Genomic DNA, 17438 nt, shown 5'->3' with positions numbered 1-17438 from the left:
TGTCACGAGTCTGGTTTGAAACTCACTCTAGAGTTGATGGAGTGAGAGCTCACCTGTCTGCTGATAATAAGGACAGGATATGAAATCTGTCTGTACAGTCTCAGTTAGTCCCAATGAGTTTGGAGCATTGACACAAAACCCTCCACAAATTAGTAATAAATTAGTCATCTCATTCGGATAACTCATAAATCTGCTAAGTGTGGGGAACATAACTACACAGGTGTAATCCGAGTTGTTGTTCTTGATTTAATCTAGCTGGAGGCCAACTGTAGTACCTTGACTTCAATCTTTTCTCTATAATTCTGATAGAGTGGAAATGGATTTTTCATTTTTCTTCTGTAAGTAAAAAGAATCAATATTTCCACTCATAGAAACCAGTTAATAAAGCAGATTGACAGAAATCGACCTGGCAGCACCTTGCTGAAGTGGCTATTCTTCAGGTTTAATGGTTGTTACATAGAATTTGCAACACAGAAACAAACCATTCGGCCCAACAGGTCTATGCCAGTGTGTATCCTTCACATGAGCCTCCTCCTACCCAACTTCATCTAACCCGATTTGCATAGCCTTCTATTAATTTCTTTCTTATCCGCTTATCTAGCTTCCCCTTAATTGCCTCTGTGCTATTTGCCTTGAAGAGAATACATGGAAGCACTACACATAAATACCGTTCTGTGACACATGGTAACAAGTTCCATATTCTAACAACTCCCTGGGTAAAAAAATTTCTCCTGAATTATTCATTGGGTTTATTAGTGACTATCTTGCATTTGTGACAGACTAATAGGTCATTTTACCATGGGGAGTTTACAGCTTAATCTGACATGCACATAAGTGCATCTTTCAGCAGCTGTCATTGGATAGTGAAAAGGAATTCAGGCTGGTTTGCTCCTCTCTGTGGCCCTGGGGTGCTAAGTTCGGTTACTTTGCTCTTACTTTTCCTCTTGCTCAGATCAGCGTCCAGCCTTGTCTGTGTATAGCTCAGTTCTACCCTGATGGGCAATTAACAAACTGAACCCTGTGCAGTATCAATGTCTGAAATTTGACACCGCAAAGATAAATATTGATGCATCTTCCTTTTAAATTTCCTTTTACAGTTCCTGCTGCTGGAAATAGAGAGGAGTACTTTTTATAAAGTGCAAAGCAAATCAGATTCCAAAGAGTAATCATAAGAAATCAAAGAAGTGGAGAGGCCCAATTAATACAGAAGCTCAGTTTACATTGTGAGATGTTCAGAGCCATGAATTTCCCAGAGTGCATGTTGAATTTATTAGGCACACTTAGTGATAAAAATGATCAGAGATTGCGATATTGATTCACTTCAAGCATTTTCTTTAGTTGCCCATGGGATGTGGGCATGGCTGACAAGGCCAGCATTTATTGTTCATCGCTAGTTGCCCTTGAGAAGGTGGTGGTGAGCTACCTTCTTGAACCACTTCAATCTTTGTGGTGCAGGGACACTCACAGTGCTGTTAGGGAGAGAGTTCCAAGATTTTGATCCAGCAACAATGAAGTAACGGTAACATATTTCCAAGTCAGGATAGTGTGTGCCTTGCAGGGAAACTTGCAGGTGGTGGTGTTCCCATGCTTCTGCTGCCTTTGTTGTGCTAGAGGGTAGCGGTCACAGGTTTGGAATGTGCCTTGGCTCCCTGTGCCTCAGGGGGATTACTTTCACATATGAAACATTGCAGAAAGGTTAAAAAAAATGTAAGAACATGTCCCCTCATGTGAAACTGTTATGAGCTGGGACATGTCCATTAATTTTTTCAAAATTTTTTATTTAATTAATGAACCCTTCATGAAACCTCATCCTACCCGTGGATGAGGTTTCATGAAAAATGTGAAGGCCGCTTGGGCTCTTCGCCTGCCCACCAGCCTTAATGCCCAGTTCATGCTAACAGCTCTTTAATGAACATCTAATTTATTTCAATTATTCAATGATCTAGCCTATAACTTTCATATAAGACTCAAGAAAATACTGCTCTGTTGAAGGTATGAGGTGGATTCAACAAATAGCAAATGTGGAGAGAGAAACAAGTTTAGGCCCAACTTTAATTCTGTGTAAGTGAATGAGCTTTAAGTGAGTTAAAGTCAGGCCTATTTCATGTTTCAGGTTGACAATGTTCTGTCAGAACTGGAAAACATTAGAAATCTAACAGTACAGGTGGAGGCAGAGAAAGGGGTGCAGGATGTTGTACTGACACGTAACCAACAATGCCCAGTTCATGCTAACTGCTCTTTAATGAACATCTGATTTATTTCAATTATTCAATGATCTAGCCTATAATTTTCAAATAAGACTCAAGAAAATACTGCTCTTTTGAAGGTATGAGGTGGATTCAACAAATAGCATTCTTGGTTATCGAAGCACTCTTTTTAAATTCTTCCAAGGACGGTTTCAATGCCATTCTTCTACCATTTCATCAATAAGGCTGTTATTAAATAAAGCCTGAAAGTCAAAACAAAATCACAGCCAGAAGGTGATTATTAGACTGCATACCTTCTGAATGTTACTTGCCAGTTATCAGCCCAAGCCTGAATGTTGTCCACATCTAGCTGCATGTGGGCACGGACTGCTTCAGTATCTGAGGAGTTGTGAATGATACTGAACAATGTGCAGATATCAGTGAACATCCCCAATTCTGAACTTATGAAGATCAGAAGCAGCTGAAGATATTTGTACCTCAGACACTATCCTGAGGAACTCCTGCAGAGATGTCCTGGGACTGAGGTGATTGATCTGCAACAACCACAGCCATCCTCCTTTATACTAAACCCGATTCCCATTGACTTCAATTTTGCTAGGGCCCCTTGATGCCATATTTGGTTAAATGCTGTCTTGATGTCAAGGGCAGTCACTCTTCCCTCAGCTCTTGAACTCAGCTCTTTCATCCATGTTTGGGCCAAAGCTGAAATGAGGTCTGGAGTCAAGTGGTCCTCATGGAACCCAAAATGAACATTGGTGAGCAGGTTATTAGTGAGTAAGTGCTACTGGGTAGCACTATTGACAATACTTTCTATCACTTTGCTGATGACCAAGAGTAGACTGACAGATGGTAATTGGCCTAGTTGGATTTGTTCTGCTTTTCGTGGACAGGACATACCTGGACAATTTTCCATATTGCCTGGTAGATGCAAGTGTTGTTGCTGTAGTGGGGCAGCTTGACTAGAGGTGTGGCTAGTTCTGAAGCACAGGTCTTCAGCACTGTTAGAATGTGGCCCATAGCCTTTGCTATACACAGTACTTTGAATCATGTCATGCTATCACAAGGAATCAATTGAATTGGCTGAAGACTGGCAGCTGTGACATTGAGGTCCTCAGGAGGAGGCCAAGATGGATCATCCACTGAGCACTTCTGGCTGAAGATGGTTGCAAATGCTTCAGTCTTGCCTTTTGCACTGATGTGCTGGGCTCTCCCAATTTTGAGGATGGAGATGCTTGTGCAGCCTCCACCTCTGGTTAGTTATTTAACTGTCCACCACCATTCAGGACTGGATGTGGCAGGACTGTAGAGCTTTGATCTGATCCATTGATTTTGAGATCTTTCACATGCTGCTTCCTCTGTTTGGCATACAAGTAGTCCTTTATTATAGCTTCACAAGGTTGACTCCTCATTTTTAGGCATGCCTGATGCTGCTCCTGAGATGCTCTCTCCTGCATTCTTCATTGAACCAGGGTTGACTTCCTGTCTTGATGGTAATTGTAGAGCAAGGGATATGCTGAACTATGAGGTTACAGATAGTGATTGAATACAATTCTATCTCAAGGATTGCCAGTTTGAGCTGCTGAATCTGTTCTGAATCTATCCTATTTAGCTCAGTGGTAGTTCCACACAACTCAATGGAAGGTATCCTCAGTGTGAAGATGGACTTTGTCTCCACAAGGACTGCGTGGAGGTCACTTCTATTAACACTATCATGGAAGGTTGTATCTGCGATAAGTAAATTAGGGAGGGTGAAGTCAAATAGGCTTTTCCCTCTTGTTGGTTTGTTCACCACCTGCCTCTGGCCCAGTCTAGCAGAAATTTCTCTCAAGAGTCAGATTAGCTCTGTCTGCAGTGGCTCTTGGTGATGGACACTGGAAGTCCCCCAGCCAGAGTACATTTAATGCCCTTGCTGGCCTTGGTGCTTCTTCCAAGTCATGTTTAACGTGGAGAAATACTGATTCATCAGCTGAGGGGAGGGTGGGGGTGGCGAGGGGGTTGGGGGAGCAGTGGTAGGTGGTAAGTGGCAGGAAGTTTCCTTATCCATGTTTGACCTGATGTCATGGGAGTCCATTGACTCTTTACTCTGATGAAAGAATAATCTTTACTTGAAAAGGAAACAATTGTGTATGTAACATGTTCGCCCCAGTATCTGAGGGTGTTATCTATATACACCAATCCTGTTTACTTCTATGGCACAACAAATCAGAGGTATTTCTAGTTAATGCTGTTGGGAGATCATTGTAATGACTTGTTGTGGTTTATGATTTCCGCTATGCTGAAAATGAAAAGGAAGCTGATTTGATTTTGTGCTGGAGTGAAAAATTGCGTTGATCAGATATTCTAAACGAAGGACCATGTTTTGTTTGCTTCCATGCCTATGACCAACACCAAATAACTTGTTGAGTCAGGAGATCAAAGTTCATTTAACTCAAAAACACAACCAATTCTTCAGATGGGAAAGAAATTTCCCATCCTAAATTATTGTTCCAAAATATATTGTACGGCCCATCTTCAGTATTAGTCAGTCAGTTTCTAATCTCTGACAAGTGAACACTGGCTCAGGTAGATTAGCATTTAATAGCAATGCATTCCCATTTTTTACTGAATAAAATTAAAATACACAAACATTGCAAACTGAGCAATTTACACGATTTTTCATTATCACAACAAATTTTGAAGAAAAACAGCACCAGAACTCCAGCTGTACTAATCAATGGTGTGAAAACTAGCTGGTAAAAAAATATGAAATCACAGCTTCTGTAAAAAATCATTGCAGAACGCTTTAAGCAGTCACAGTGAACCTCCATCTGGTGAAGTGTGCACTTGCAAAGAGTGCAAAGCATGTTTCCTGAGTGCATATTGTCCCAGAAAGTCCCGTGCATAACACTAGGTGGCAATCTCACCACCTCTGTGAGGAAACAAGCATTTTAAAGAAACAAATTTAATTAAATATCCCAACAAAACCTAAAAGTTCAAAATGATTGTTCAAACAATATAAACTAAAGATTAGGCAGCTTGTGTTGATCTTAGGAATAGTCTATTGTATTTCGCCACCTATTTACACAACAGACAAATCTCATCAACAGCATTCACAGAGTCTCACTGAGACAGGCAGTGGAAGAAAATTGTTTGCTTTGGTGCTCAATCTGCTGCATTGAGCGACAGCAATGTAGCATCCCCTGACTGCTTTCCTCCTTTGAAAGCTTGAATTAATCAAAAGCAACAGGCAACATGGATCCAATTATCTATCTCTTGCTACATGGTGTTATCTTTCACACTGTCTTCCTTCTTGCTCCTCCTGTTACGGAAAGCTGCTAAACAAGTTGAATGATACAGTAAAAAAGTACTAACGAGATGCATGATGTACAGACATTTTAGGTAGCTTTTAAGGATGAAAATGATTGAATGCAGGAAACTCAGAAGTACAGAATACGGAAGTCTCAGATTTGATCCCTTCTCTGTACCATCACCTTTAAGTTTCCTTTCAAGTCAAACACCATCCTGATTTGGATATAAATTGCTGTTCCATCACTGCTTGCTGAATATCCTGTAAACATTTGATACCTGCTTAGGTCCAGAAGTGTTGCATCAAACCAGCCTCTTCTCTCTTCCCCGAAATCTCCGTCCTTCTGTAATTAAGGCAACTACTTCTGCTAGGTTACGATCCACAGATGTTAGCAGCCCTCTGGGACAAGGACAAAATGGGCATCCATCAAGCTTATATTCGAATTGTTAGTGTTGGTAAGTTATTTGATCATGGGGAAGTGGAACGGACGTGACAGCTGAGCTTGATTCTGTTCTCACCTCACATGTGAGCTTTCCAGCATGAGTGTCAGGAACCTTGATTTTTCCCTCTCTAGGATACAGATGCATAGGCAAACTGCATGTTTCAAAGTGCCTGAAACTGGGTAAATCCAGCATATACTAGAGATCACCTTTTCCTAGTTTGTACAGCTCAGTGAAATACAAAAGGATGCATGTACCAGGCAACTTACGGAAAAGCACTGCAACCTATATGACTTTCAGTTCATGTATCAGCAAGCACACTTAAGTTGCTAAAATGTTTCCTGGAAATTAATACGATTGCCTGCGCCAATTTGACTTGTATACCGGCAGTTGGGATTTGGATGTGGGGTCTGAAAAGAACAATTAATCTTTCATCTTTGCATTTAACATCCAGTTGTAATATATTTTGATGAATATATTTTGTGGTCAAATGTAAAGGAGGAAAGAGTTTGTCTTTCATGGCCCCAGGATGTCCCAAAACACTTTACAGCCAATGAAGTATTTTTTACATCTAGTTTTAAAGTGTTAATGTAGAATTTAAAAATAACTTACAGTAAAAAATCCTAATCATCATTATGTTGTCCTTTTTACAGCATTGTCCCTGCTTTATCCCCATAGTATTCACAGGAGAAAATGGCCAATTTGCACAAACTGGATCTCCAAAACAGCAATACAATGCTGTGTGAGGGATAAATATAGGCCAGGGCAACGGGGAGGACTCTCCTGCTCTTCCTTGAATAGTGCCCTAGGATCTTTTATGCCCACCTGAGAGGGCAGACGTGTGCTCAGTTTAGTATCTCAACTGAAAGACGACATCCCTGACAACGCAGTGATCCCTCAATATTGCACTGATGGTTCAGACTAAATTATGTGCTAAGGACTCTGGAGGGGTCTTGAACCCATAACCTTCTAACTCAGAGATGAGAATGCTACTATTGAGCCATGGCTGACAGCTGTGGGTAAGAGGCATCATACTACCTTTTATATTTTGCAGAAGATCACCAGACTTTTATGCACAATGGAACATTTTTACTCACTATAATTGGCATAAATATTTCTAATTTCATAACTCACGTAAATCAAGCTAATCAGCTGCTCATATTACACATTTTGCACTGCAATGTTTCTTTACATAATTCAAGCAAAGCTGAAAATAAAATGGAAGATCTAAGCAAAGTCGAATTATAGGTACATCAAGAAAACAATTTTCTTAACAAGTTAAGATTAAATTCCCAGAAACTAAATCAATAGGTATATTCTATAAAAATAACTTACAGTCAAAAATCATAATCATTATTGTGGTGTCCTTTTTATAGCATTGTCCCTGCTTTATCCCCATAGTATTCACTGGAGAAATCAATATACTATGTTACTTACATCAGTACACACCACTATCACTGCTCTCCATTACACTAGAGAAACAAACAGACAGCTCTCGATGTGTCAACCGATGTAGCACTGACAGTCAACACTGCATGCTAACAGTTTAAAATAAAACTGACCCCAAATGTAGCTAAGTATCAGTAATATCAGAAATATGAGGGCAGGGGAGAAGGATGCGAGAACAAGAGAGAGACTCTGACAGTCTGGTTATAAAACCACCAATTATAACAATAAAATTTAACAGAGGCAGAGTGTACCAAACCAGTGATAAATGAGCAATGTGTGAGAACCTATTGTTCATTGGATGCCAACTTAAAGTTGAGAAAAATATTCAAATCTCTGTAAAATACAATAATTTTATGAAGCATATCTACTACTGAGGCAAGATTCTGAATAAACAAAGCTTTTTTTTGCAGTGAGAGTTTGTGAATTCATGTCAATTTCGCACTCATTAAGGCGATGGATGAGCAGGCTTGGTCAATTTTGCTCTCTACACTACACAATTGCATTAAACATTCACTTCCATAACTCATGCAGAATTGACCTTAAATATGCTCTTCTAGAACAATTCTATGGGCAGAATTTTTCGCTTGGTGTGCAGGTGCGCATCTGACCCACTCAAGTGTAATATAACGCGTGATGACATCGGGCGAGCGCCCTGAGGGCATCGTGCAATCGCACGCTATTTTGGTCAGTGGGCACGTGCGAGGGTCGGAAGTGCACCTGCCGACAATTAAGAGGCCTATTAAGGCCACTAAAGTAGTAATTAACTGAGATTTTTCATTGGATTGCCCGTCCAATGTTACAGTCGGTAGGCGGGCAAATCGGCCAGGCGGTCTTAGCATTTTTCAGGAAACCTCATCCATGGGCGGGATGAGGTTTCCAATGTTACTTAAAAAAAAATGTTTGGACAGAATTTTCATCACCCACATGTTCCGGTCGGTGACTGATTCTGACGCGTGGGCATTTTTTCCCTTGTTTTTAAAATCTTTATTTTCTGCATTTGAATTCTTCAGGTCCCTGAGGCAGCTCTCTGCCTTCAGGGAGCTCTCATTCCACACTCCCCTGCGCCTGCGCTGACTTCAGCCCTCGCCCTCCTCCTACACCCCTGGCAACGCTGAGCCTTTCAGCATGGCTTTTCATGCTGGCTGGCTGTTAATTGGCCACCCAACGTGAAATCGCGGTTGGGGGCCGATCGCAGTCGGGGGGGGTGGGGGGGGCGCGTACATTCCCCGGCCACTCCCAGGCCCGCCGAACTAAAAATCCTGCCCTATTTCTATTTAATCACAATTTGTAGTTTAATTAACGAATGTCATGACAAATTAAGGATAGTTATAATGCAGGCTTGTGGAGAAAATAAGTCAGATTACAAGCAATGGCTATACAGAGTTTAACAGAAGTCACTGTTGATGCTTCCCCTGCTATTTTATTGAAATTTAATCCCTTTTGGAAACAATGAACATGTACCTTGGGCAGAATCTTCCATTTGACGGGCGGGGGGGCGTCCACATGTAGAATGACGAGCGGTGATGTCAGGCGAGCGTCCCAACGTCACCACGCACCATTGCAATATTTCGCTGGGCGGGCCCACAATTAATTAACTTAAGGTCCTTTTAGTCTTTGATCGCCGCCGATTTTTTGGAGCCTGTGCGATCTTCGGCTAGGCGTACGGGTGTAATGGGCAGGTGGGTAGGAGACAGTTGTATTAACCTTATCCACGGGCAGGATAAGAGGGCTCAGTGGGGCCGTGAATCTGCTCTGTGATGTATTTATTAGTGAAATTTTTCAAACTTGCCTGTGTGATCTGCAGTACTTCAAAACATATCCCAGCAGCTTTTTCTGGACTCTTAACCTTCAGGTCAGCACTCTGCAGTGAAGAATCTTTTCCAGGCCTGCAGGTTTCAGGAAGCCTTCCCTTAGCCTGGGTATGGGAGCTGATCTGTCCACTGGGAGGCAGCTCCTCTGAAGAAGAAGGGAGGGCTAGAAGGGGGAGGATGCCAGGGTGCACATTCAGCCTCCAGGGGAGCCACCTTTGGGAGTACAGGCGCAAGCACAAGGTGCACAGGGCCAAGAGGTAGTCCAAGGCGGAAGAGGCCGCAGAAGACGCCACTTTCCTGCTGCCAGGGTATACAGGCGGCGAAGCAGCTACCTCAATATGTCTGAGGTGCAGTGCCAAAAGAGGCTCTGACTCTCAAGGGAGGCAGTCAACTATACCTGTCAGATGATTGGGCCTGAGATCTCCCCTAACTGTGTGGGCGGACACCCCATGCCAGCAGCTCTGAAGGTGACAGCTGGCCTCAATCTCTGTGCCTCTGGCTCCTTCCAGGGACTGGTGGGTGATCTTTGTGGTGTCTCCCAATCCGCTGTCCACACTTGTGTCAAGCAGGATATAGACGCTCTGTTCAGGCGTGCATTGACCTTCATCCACTACCGTTGGAACCAGGCAAGTCAGGCACAGCAAGCCAGAGGCTTCGTGGTGATTGCTGGCTTCCCCAACGTCCAGGGTGCAATAGACTGCACACACGTGGACATCAAGGCACCAGCAGGTGAGCCCGGTGCCTTTGTCAACAGGAAGGGGTTCCACTCTATGAATGTGCAGATAGTGTGTGACCACAGGATGCTGATTCTGCAAGTCTGTGCAAGGTACCCAGGCAGCTCCCATGACGCTTACATCCACAGACACTCCCAGGTGCCGGGGCTCTTCAGTACTCCGGCTCGGCTGGGTGGTTGGCTGCTGGGTGACAAGGGCTATCCCCTCAGAAGGTGGCTCATGACGCCTCTCCACTATTCAAGAACAGAAGCTGAGCAGTGGTACAATAGGAGCCACAGCACCACAAGGGCTGTGGTGGAGAGAGCCATCGGTCTTCTCAAGATGCGCTTCTGATGCCTGGACCGTTCAGGGGGCCCACTCCAGTACCCCCCAGATTGTGTCTCGGTGATAGTGATTACATGCTGCGCTCTCCACAATCTTGCGCTGGAAAGGGGGGTACGCAGTGGACAATGAAGACGTTGATTCAGTGGCTGCGGCTGCACACAATGAGTCCAGCAGTGAGTCCGAAGATAAGCACACACAGGGAAATGCTGAGGGCATAGATGCTGACCCAGGCATACTCCAGGGAGGCAAGGACACCCAGGATGCTTTAATCCAACAAACCTTCCACTAGCACAACACAGATGGACCACCAGGACAAGCCTGGGCTGCCGCCGCGATACTCGACACCTATGTGCAAAATCTGCCAGGTCAGCAGCACAACCTAAGGGCCTTGTACATAAAGCTGAATGTCTAACAAATCAATCATTACACTTTTCTTAAACATATACATGCAGAAGAAACGAGGCACCCTCAGCCATGGTCACACATCTGGCATTTAATGTGTGAAGTAGAAGTTATCCCAAATAGAAAACAATAGTGTAAACAATCAAAAGGTATCAAAAGGAACCTAATCTTGGGCCAACACAAAAGCACCAGTGAAAAACCCGTGGTGTGCCTGAGGTGCCTTATGCTTTCGTTTCCGGGTACTAAGTCCTGGTCCTGCCCCATCGCTCAGACTGGCATCTGAAACAACCTGCTCACTCTGTTGTCCTGTTGGCCTCAATGACCTTGGCGGTTGTCCTCTGGCCCGTGGAGCCTGTGCAGGCCCCACCTGGAAGGGAGCTGCCAGTTCCACAGCTGGCATCTCCCCAGTTGTCGCAGCCTCACCAGATGATACGGTCACTGGGAGAGGGACAGAGGAGCTGCCGCCCTCATCCGGAGCGCCCTGAGAGGAGCTCGCAGAGATAACAGGCAGCTGCTGCGCTGACGTGAGATCACTTTGGACCTCTTTGCTCACTGTGGATGGATATGCAACGAACTGGGAAGCTTGATGCCCATACCATCTCCCACACTGGCAGTGACCATCTATGGTCATTGCCGAGGTGAGGGCTTGCTGGTCAGAGCGCATCCCCAGGAAGCCCTGATGGGTCTCCTGGAGGAGCCTCTCCACGAGAGTCGCCACTTTCTCCATAGAGGACGCTTCAACATGTGGCTTAATGTTTTGGTGAGCGTCTGGGTGGGCTCACCACCTCCGCCACCTCCTTCCAGGCATGTTCCATCATGTGGGGGGGACCAACACCTCCCACTGTGCTGCCACCTCCTTGAGGAGAGCAGCAAGGCAGTCATCAGATAAACGAGGAGCGCACCTGCCACCCCACCCCCCCCCCACCCCCCGGCCTATCCTCCAGCCTGGCCTGCTCACCTGAACCCCTCTGCTGCGGCCTGGAACTGGCCATTGTGAGCAGCCTACAAAAGGCTGCTAGGCCTTCCATTAAACAGACTGCCGGTTTGCCATTGGACCCGGCGGTCTGTGCACTCCCATCGCCGCCCGTACACTTCCGCTGTCCACGGGGGCCGAGAAATACGCTGGACGGGCCTTAATTAGCCCACCCACGTAAAATGGCGGCGTGGACCTGATCGCTGGCGGCCATAGGGTCCACGCCCGATCGAGCCTGCTCTCCACCCCCCACCACCAAATGGAAAATCCTGGCCCTTGTTATCTTTTCATTGATTGTATGCTCACATGAGAACAATATGAATACACTATCTTTCTTGATACAAAGGTTGTGTAAGCTTAGATATCAAAACTTCCTGGCTTATGATAGAGAGCTGTACAAACATAAAACCATCTGTGTACCCCTCTTTACAGCCTAAAATAGGCCAAGGTGGTAAGAAGTCCTAGCAAGAGTTATTAGCTGAGAACTCTGCCATCAACTATGTTCACACATTTATTCTCTATTTTCAGCAAGACTTTTTTCAGGTATAAAAACACATTTATTTGTATCCTTTAAATAAAATAGCAGCATTGAAATAGAAATTTAAAAAGACACTGCAATCATGCATTATTGAAAGAAAAAAATATTAAATAATGTTTTCTAGTGTCAAACTTCAAAAAAATTATTTTGAACCTTAGGTCAACCAATTACTCTGGGAGTCAAATGTAAATAGTTGCGCAGGTGTGGGTTGTGGGGGTCTCTTGATGTAATTATGTGTCCTTTGAGTTTACAGATCAGGAAGATTCCAAATTTAATCCCTAGCCTGTGCTGAATAGATAAATTCCAGTTACATAAGCTGGGCACACTGTAATTAGGCTAAGTACCCTCAACAGAAGGAGCAAAATAAAGAGCTTCTATGCCCAATTCCTAAACAGTGGTTCTTGCTTGAAAGTGTGTATGCATGAACAGGCTTGACTGCGAATTTGCTCAGAGTTAAATAGTCCATCAAAACTCACTAAAGTTCACACGCTGTTGAGTGAGGCATTGGAGGACTTGTGCCCATGGAATCATATCCTAGTCCAAGTCATTATCTTTAAGACAGTACGTGCTAGCAGGGGGAAAATTGAGGGGCAGGGGAGGGGGTGGTGATGAAAACAATTGGCCATATCTTGTTGTAAAAGTAATGATTTTTGATGAAAGACATTGTTATTAATGCACAACTTGGCCAGAAGAAATATGCCATGAACTATGAATCTCCAGAACCTGCTGGTTGATTTACGCTGTTCTGTTGCTTACTTTGCACGAAATGCACCTGGCTATAAAATGCATTAGCTTCTCCGTTACTTTTAAGAACTTGCTTGATTTTCGTATTAATTGCTCAGCAAGATCACCACAAATTGATAAATCAGGTGGTTAAGAGTGCGGGTGCCCGTTAAGGACATGAGATTTGTCCCTTCAATGCCGATCAACCTCCATGACCCAAATAAACAACAACTTAAACTCAAAGCCTGGAGTCTCATACCCTCAGGTGGAAATTGTTTTTAGAGAATTTAAAATCACAGAATCACAGTGCAGAAGAGGCCCTTCGGCCCATCAAGTCTGCACCGACATATGAGAAACACCTGACCTACCTACCCAATCCCATTTACCAGCGCTTGGCCCATAGCCTTGAATGTTATGACATGCCAAGTGTTTATCCAGGTACTTTTTAAAGGATGTGAAGCAACCCGCCTCCACCACCCTCCCAGGCAGCGCATTCCAGACCATCACCACCCTCTAGGTAAAAAAGATTTTCCTCACATCCCCCCTAAACCTCCTGCCCCTCACCTTGAACTTATGCCACCTTGTGAATGACCCTTCAACTAAGGGGAACAGTTGCTCCCTATCCACCCTGTCCATGTCCCTCATAATCTTGTACAACTCGATCAGGTCGCCCCTTGGTCTTCTCTGCTCCAACGAAAACAACCCAAGTCTATCCAACCTCTCTTCATAACTTAAATGTATCATCCCAGGCAACATGCTGGTGAATCTCCTCTGCACCCCCTCCAGTGCAATCACAACCTTCCTATAATGTGGCGACCAACTGCATATAGTACTCCAGCTGTGGCCTCACCAAGGTTCTATACAACTCCAACATGATCTCCCTACTTCTGTAATCTATGCCTCAATTGATAAAGGCAAGTGTCCCATATGTCTTTTTCACCACCCTACTAACATGCCCTTCTGCCTTCAGAGATCTATGGACACACACGCCAAGGTCCCTTTGTTCCTCAGAACTTCCTAGTGCCATGCCGTTTATTGAATACTTCCTTGTCAAATTACTCCTTCCAAAGTGTATCACCTCACACTTTTCATGGTTAAATTCTATCTGCCACTTATCTGCCCATTTGACCATCCTCTCTATATCTTCCTTTAGCCCAAGACACTCAACCTCACTGTTAACCACCCGGTCAATCTTTCCAATCGAACTTTAAATGTTTGTTTTTTTTCTAAGTTTTCCATTCTGCTTCTTTTCTCTTTCTTTCTTATTCAAAATTTTCTTTCCCTTTATTTGCCTTTCTGGGTTTGATTTGATGCCTTCCCTGTTTTCTTTCTCAATCCTTAATTTTCATTGGTTAAGGAGATAAATGTTGACCCTGTTGTTCAATAAGATTCTGGATAGCTTGTTGCCTTCGAAAGGCCATTGTGGCATTTCCAGCAAGTTATGCCATGAAACACTTAGAGTTGAAAGCCACTGCAGGAAAATGTCCAACTAATGGCACAGCTGCTTGATTCCCTGTTCCAGCAAGATCTGGCCCAATGTATTTAAAAACACTAACATTTCTAAAGAAACAAGTGCAGTAGAAACAGAGATTTTATTTTAAACAGGAATGTTATCTGTTACAGCAGGTTGAGTAAGGCAGAAGAGACATTAAGAACACCAGAGGGGAACCCCTGCTGTAAGCACATCAGAAAGAGAAATAACTTAGGACAGGAAATAACAGCCTGGGCAAGAAATAGATTAGCTTTGGGAATCTACATTGTCTGACTTTCCCAGGGCATAAGAGAGCATTCCCTATCTTGGTACATAATATAATGGCACTCTAAAGTAAGGAGGATTTGGCCTCTACAGAGCTGCCACAACATTCCACCAGCTCAAGGAGGAAGGGGAAGCATTAAAGTGGTTGTTCTATCCAGGAGCTTGTTAGATTTATCTTGATGCAACAGCCACTTAGGTGGGGTGAGTAGTAGGGGCAACTGCAGGTACATTACAGTGGGAGCAAATGATAGAAGAGGTGATTTTAACCTTACCTGCTCAGAAGTTAAAATCTCCCAGGTTACTTATATGCTCTTGAGTCTCCAGCTGAGGCTTATGTAGGCTTCTAAGTGGACAGCTAAGTCACTCACCCAAAGCCAACAAGATCACTCTTTAAATAGGCAGCTGGAGTCTGTTGATCTCATTGGGCTTTGACTACAATTTTAATTCGGGCCTGAGCTGAAAAGCCACCAGGTTTCCTGCCAGGAAAATGAAGGGCCCAAGCAGGTCATTTTAAAAGAATTTCTGGTGTGGGGTCAGGAGGAGCGTTAGTGCTACTTCAGGCACAAGGAATGCTTAAATAAGCCTCTCCTGCTTCCCTTAGCTTCCACCTGCCCCTCCTGGAACTCCTTTCTCCACACTTATCTGAGTGCCGGCCAGGAAGTGGATCATGCATGAGCTAAGTAAGGAGTTAAAGTATCCTGGGCCTGATACCTGCAACAGAGGGTGAGTTTCTCCAACTGCCACACACCTGCCCTAAATCAGCCCAGATTTAAAATCAAGATCAAAAAGACTCATCTGCTTGGGATCTGTACTTTTAATTTCTATTTCCTCCCCTCCCTTCAGTTTTCTCTCCTGTGTGCTGATTCTTGTGAAACAACTTACAGGTACTTGCATCCTTCTGACATCTCATTCAAGTAGGCAGTCTTCATCTCTGAGACTAAATATTGAGTCTTATCAGGGCTACTTTATCATGGAGAGCATTTTGTTGCAAGCTCAAACCTATCCACACATGTGCTTCACAGGAGGGATACTTGGATAAAAAACAGGAACGGGAATCAATGGTGTCTTTCCCACTCTCTGGTCCAGAAGTGTTCTCAGGGATGGAATTTCTGCCCTGCTCGGGGCTTAAATCAATGGAAGGACCGATGCTGCCCTGGTAAGTCCCTGATTTCCTTGCAATAGTGTCAGACCTCCCGGAGAAAAGCGGTGCAGGGTTCCCAGTCAGTTTCCTAGAGGTTGGCAGACCCCCCCACCATTGTCAATATTAATTTCTGCCCATCATCTGACCTGATGAGTACTTCCAGAATTCTCTGGTTTTTGTTAGCCGCAGCATTTTGCTATCATCTTGATAATAAATGGTGCTAAACTCCCGCTAATTGACCAGATGGTAATTGCATTGCCCAATCTACATCTGAGCCTGACCAACCAGCAAGATCCTCAGGTTTAATATGCGTTTTGTGTGAGCTGGTTGATTGTACCTGGGGCATCTGTAGAAGTAATATATAAAAAAAACTACTTCTAGCTGCGATTCAGTAATCCCTGCTGGAACAGTTGTTTTTTGTATTCTGGGTGTTAAGAAAATGATTGATCCGCCCATTCCCAATAATGGAAAAGCCTACCAGCATTCAGTGTATGCACAACTATGACAAATGGGCAAAGTACTGGAGGGCAATCAGCACTCGTGTAATAGTACCCAATATGTGTCAGAGCTTTCATGAAATGAGAGGGAAAAAAAACTGGCTGAATAAGGAAACAAATGTGCATGCATTGTTAACTTTGCCTCATCAATCCACCTGTCAAATATACATCTGTCAATGACAGTATTGGTAGCACTGGGTACTATACAACCCTTCTGGAAATGAAGTCCTGTCTTCACAAAGAAGACACCCTTTATCGCATTGTGTGGAATGACCACCATGCTAAATGGCCTAGATTCAGAACAGATCTGGCAGTACAAAACTGAACTTCCATGAGGTGTTATGGGCCAACAAAATTGCTCAGCAGCAGCAGGATTGTATTCCATCATAAGCTGTAACTTCATGGTCTGGCATAACCTCAGGGAACCTAACCTCTTAACTAGTATAACAATTTGAGATAATGAGGCTTTCCTAATACAGGTTACAAGGAACATTCCGAGTGCTACGTTCCATATATTTAGTACCCTTAAAGGAAAATGTCCACCATAACCTCTCTCTACCATTACAATGTGGTCAGGGTATCAGCTTTGGTTCAATGAGGTGTGTAGGAGAGCATGCCAGGAGTAGCATTAAGCATAACTAAAAATGAGGTGCTAAACTGGTGAAGCTACAATAAAGGATTACATGTGCATGTCAAACAGAAGGAGCAGCATGCTATAGATAGAATAAAACACTCCCAGTTCCAATGGATCAGATCAAAGCTCGGCAATCCCTATCACACCCAAGTGAATGGTTGTGGACAATTAATGGAGAAGGAAGATCCACAAACATCTCTAATCCTCAATGATGGGCCTCCTCCTGAGGACCCCAACATCACAAATGCCAGTTTTCAGCCAATTTGATTTAATATGAGATAACCAGAAACAGCTGAGTGCACTGGATACTGCAAAGACAACAGGTCCCAACAACTTCCTGGCTGCGGTGCTGAAGATTTGTGCTCCAGAACTAGCTCTGCCTAGCCAAGCTGTTTCACTACAACTACAACACTGACATCTACCCAGCAATTAGAAAATTTCCCAGGTATGTCCTGTCCACAAAAAGTAGGACAAGTCCAATCCAGCTAACTAAGTCTAATCTCAATCATCAGCTTCGCGATGG

The 17438-nt window shown here is 43.9% G+C and overlaps 1 protein-coding gene across 4 annotated transcripts in view; it reads right to left on the bottom strand.

Annotated features, from left to right (window-relative positions):
* cnksr2a (connector enhancer of kinase suppressor of Ras 2a) overlaps positions 1–17438 on the bottom strand; it is a 580037-nt gene that overhangs the window by 19860 nt on the left and 542739 nt on the right. For all 4 annotated transcript variants that reach the window (XM_041211522.1, XM_041211523.1, XM_041211524.1 and 1 more), the window contains one exon: positions 14202–14217. In XM_041211522.1, the coding sequence (XP_041067456.1) occupies positions 14202–14217 (16 nt within the window). The remainder of the gene's footprint in view (positions 1–14201; positions 14218–17438) is intronic.

Source organism: Carcharodon carcharias, chromosome 18, assembly GCF_017639515.1.
Source record: "Carcharodon carcharias isolate sCarCar2 chromosome 18, sCarCar2.pri, whole genome shotgun sequence".
Taxonomy (NCBI): domain Eukaryota; kingdom Metazoa; phylum Chordata; class Chondrichthyes; order Lamniformes; family Lamnidae; genus Carcharodon; species Carcharodon carcharias.
Note: the sequence above shows the minus strand (reverse complement) of the source record. Positions and strands in the feature narration are given on the sequence as shown.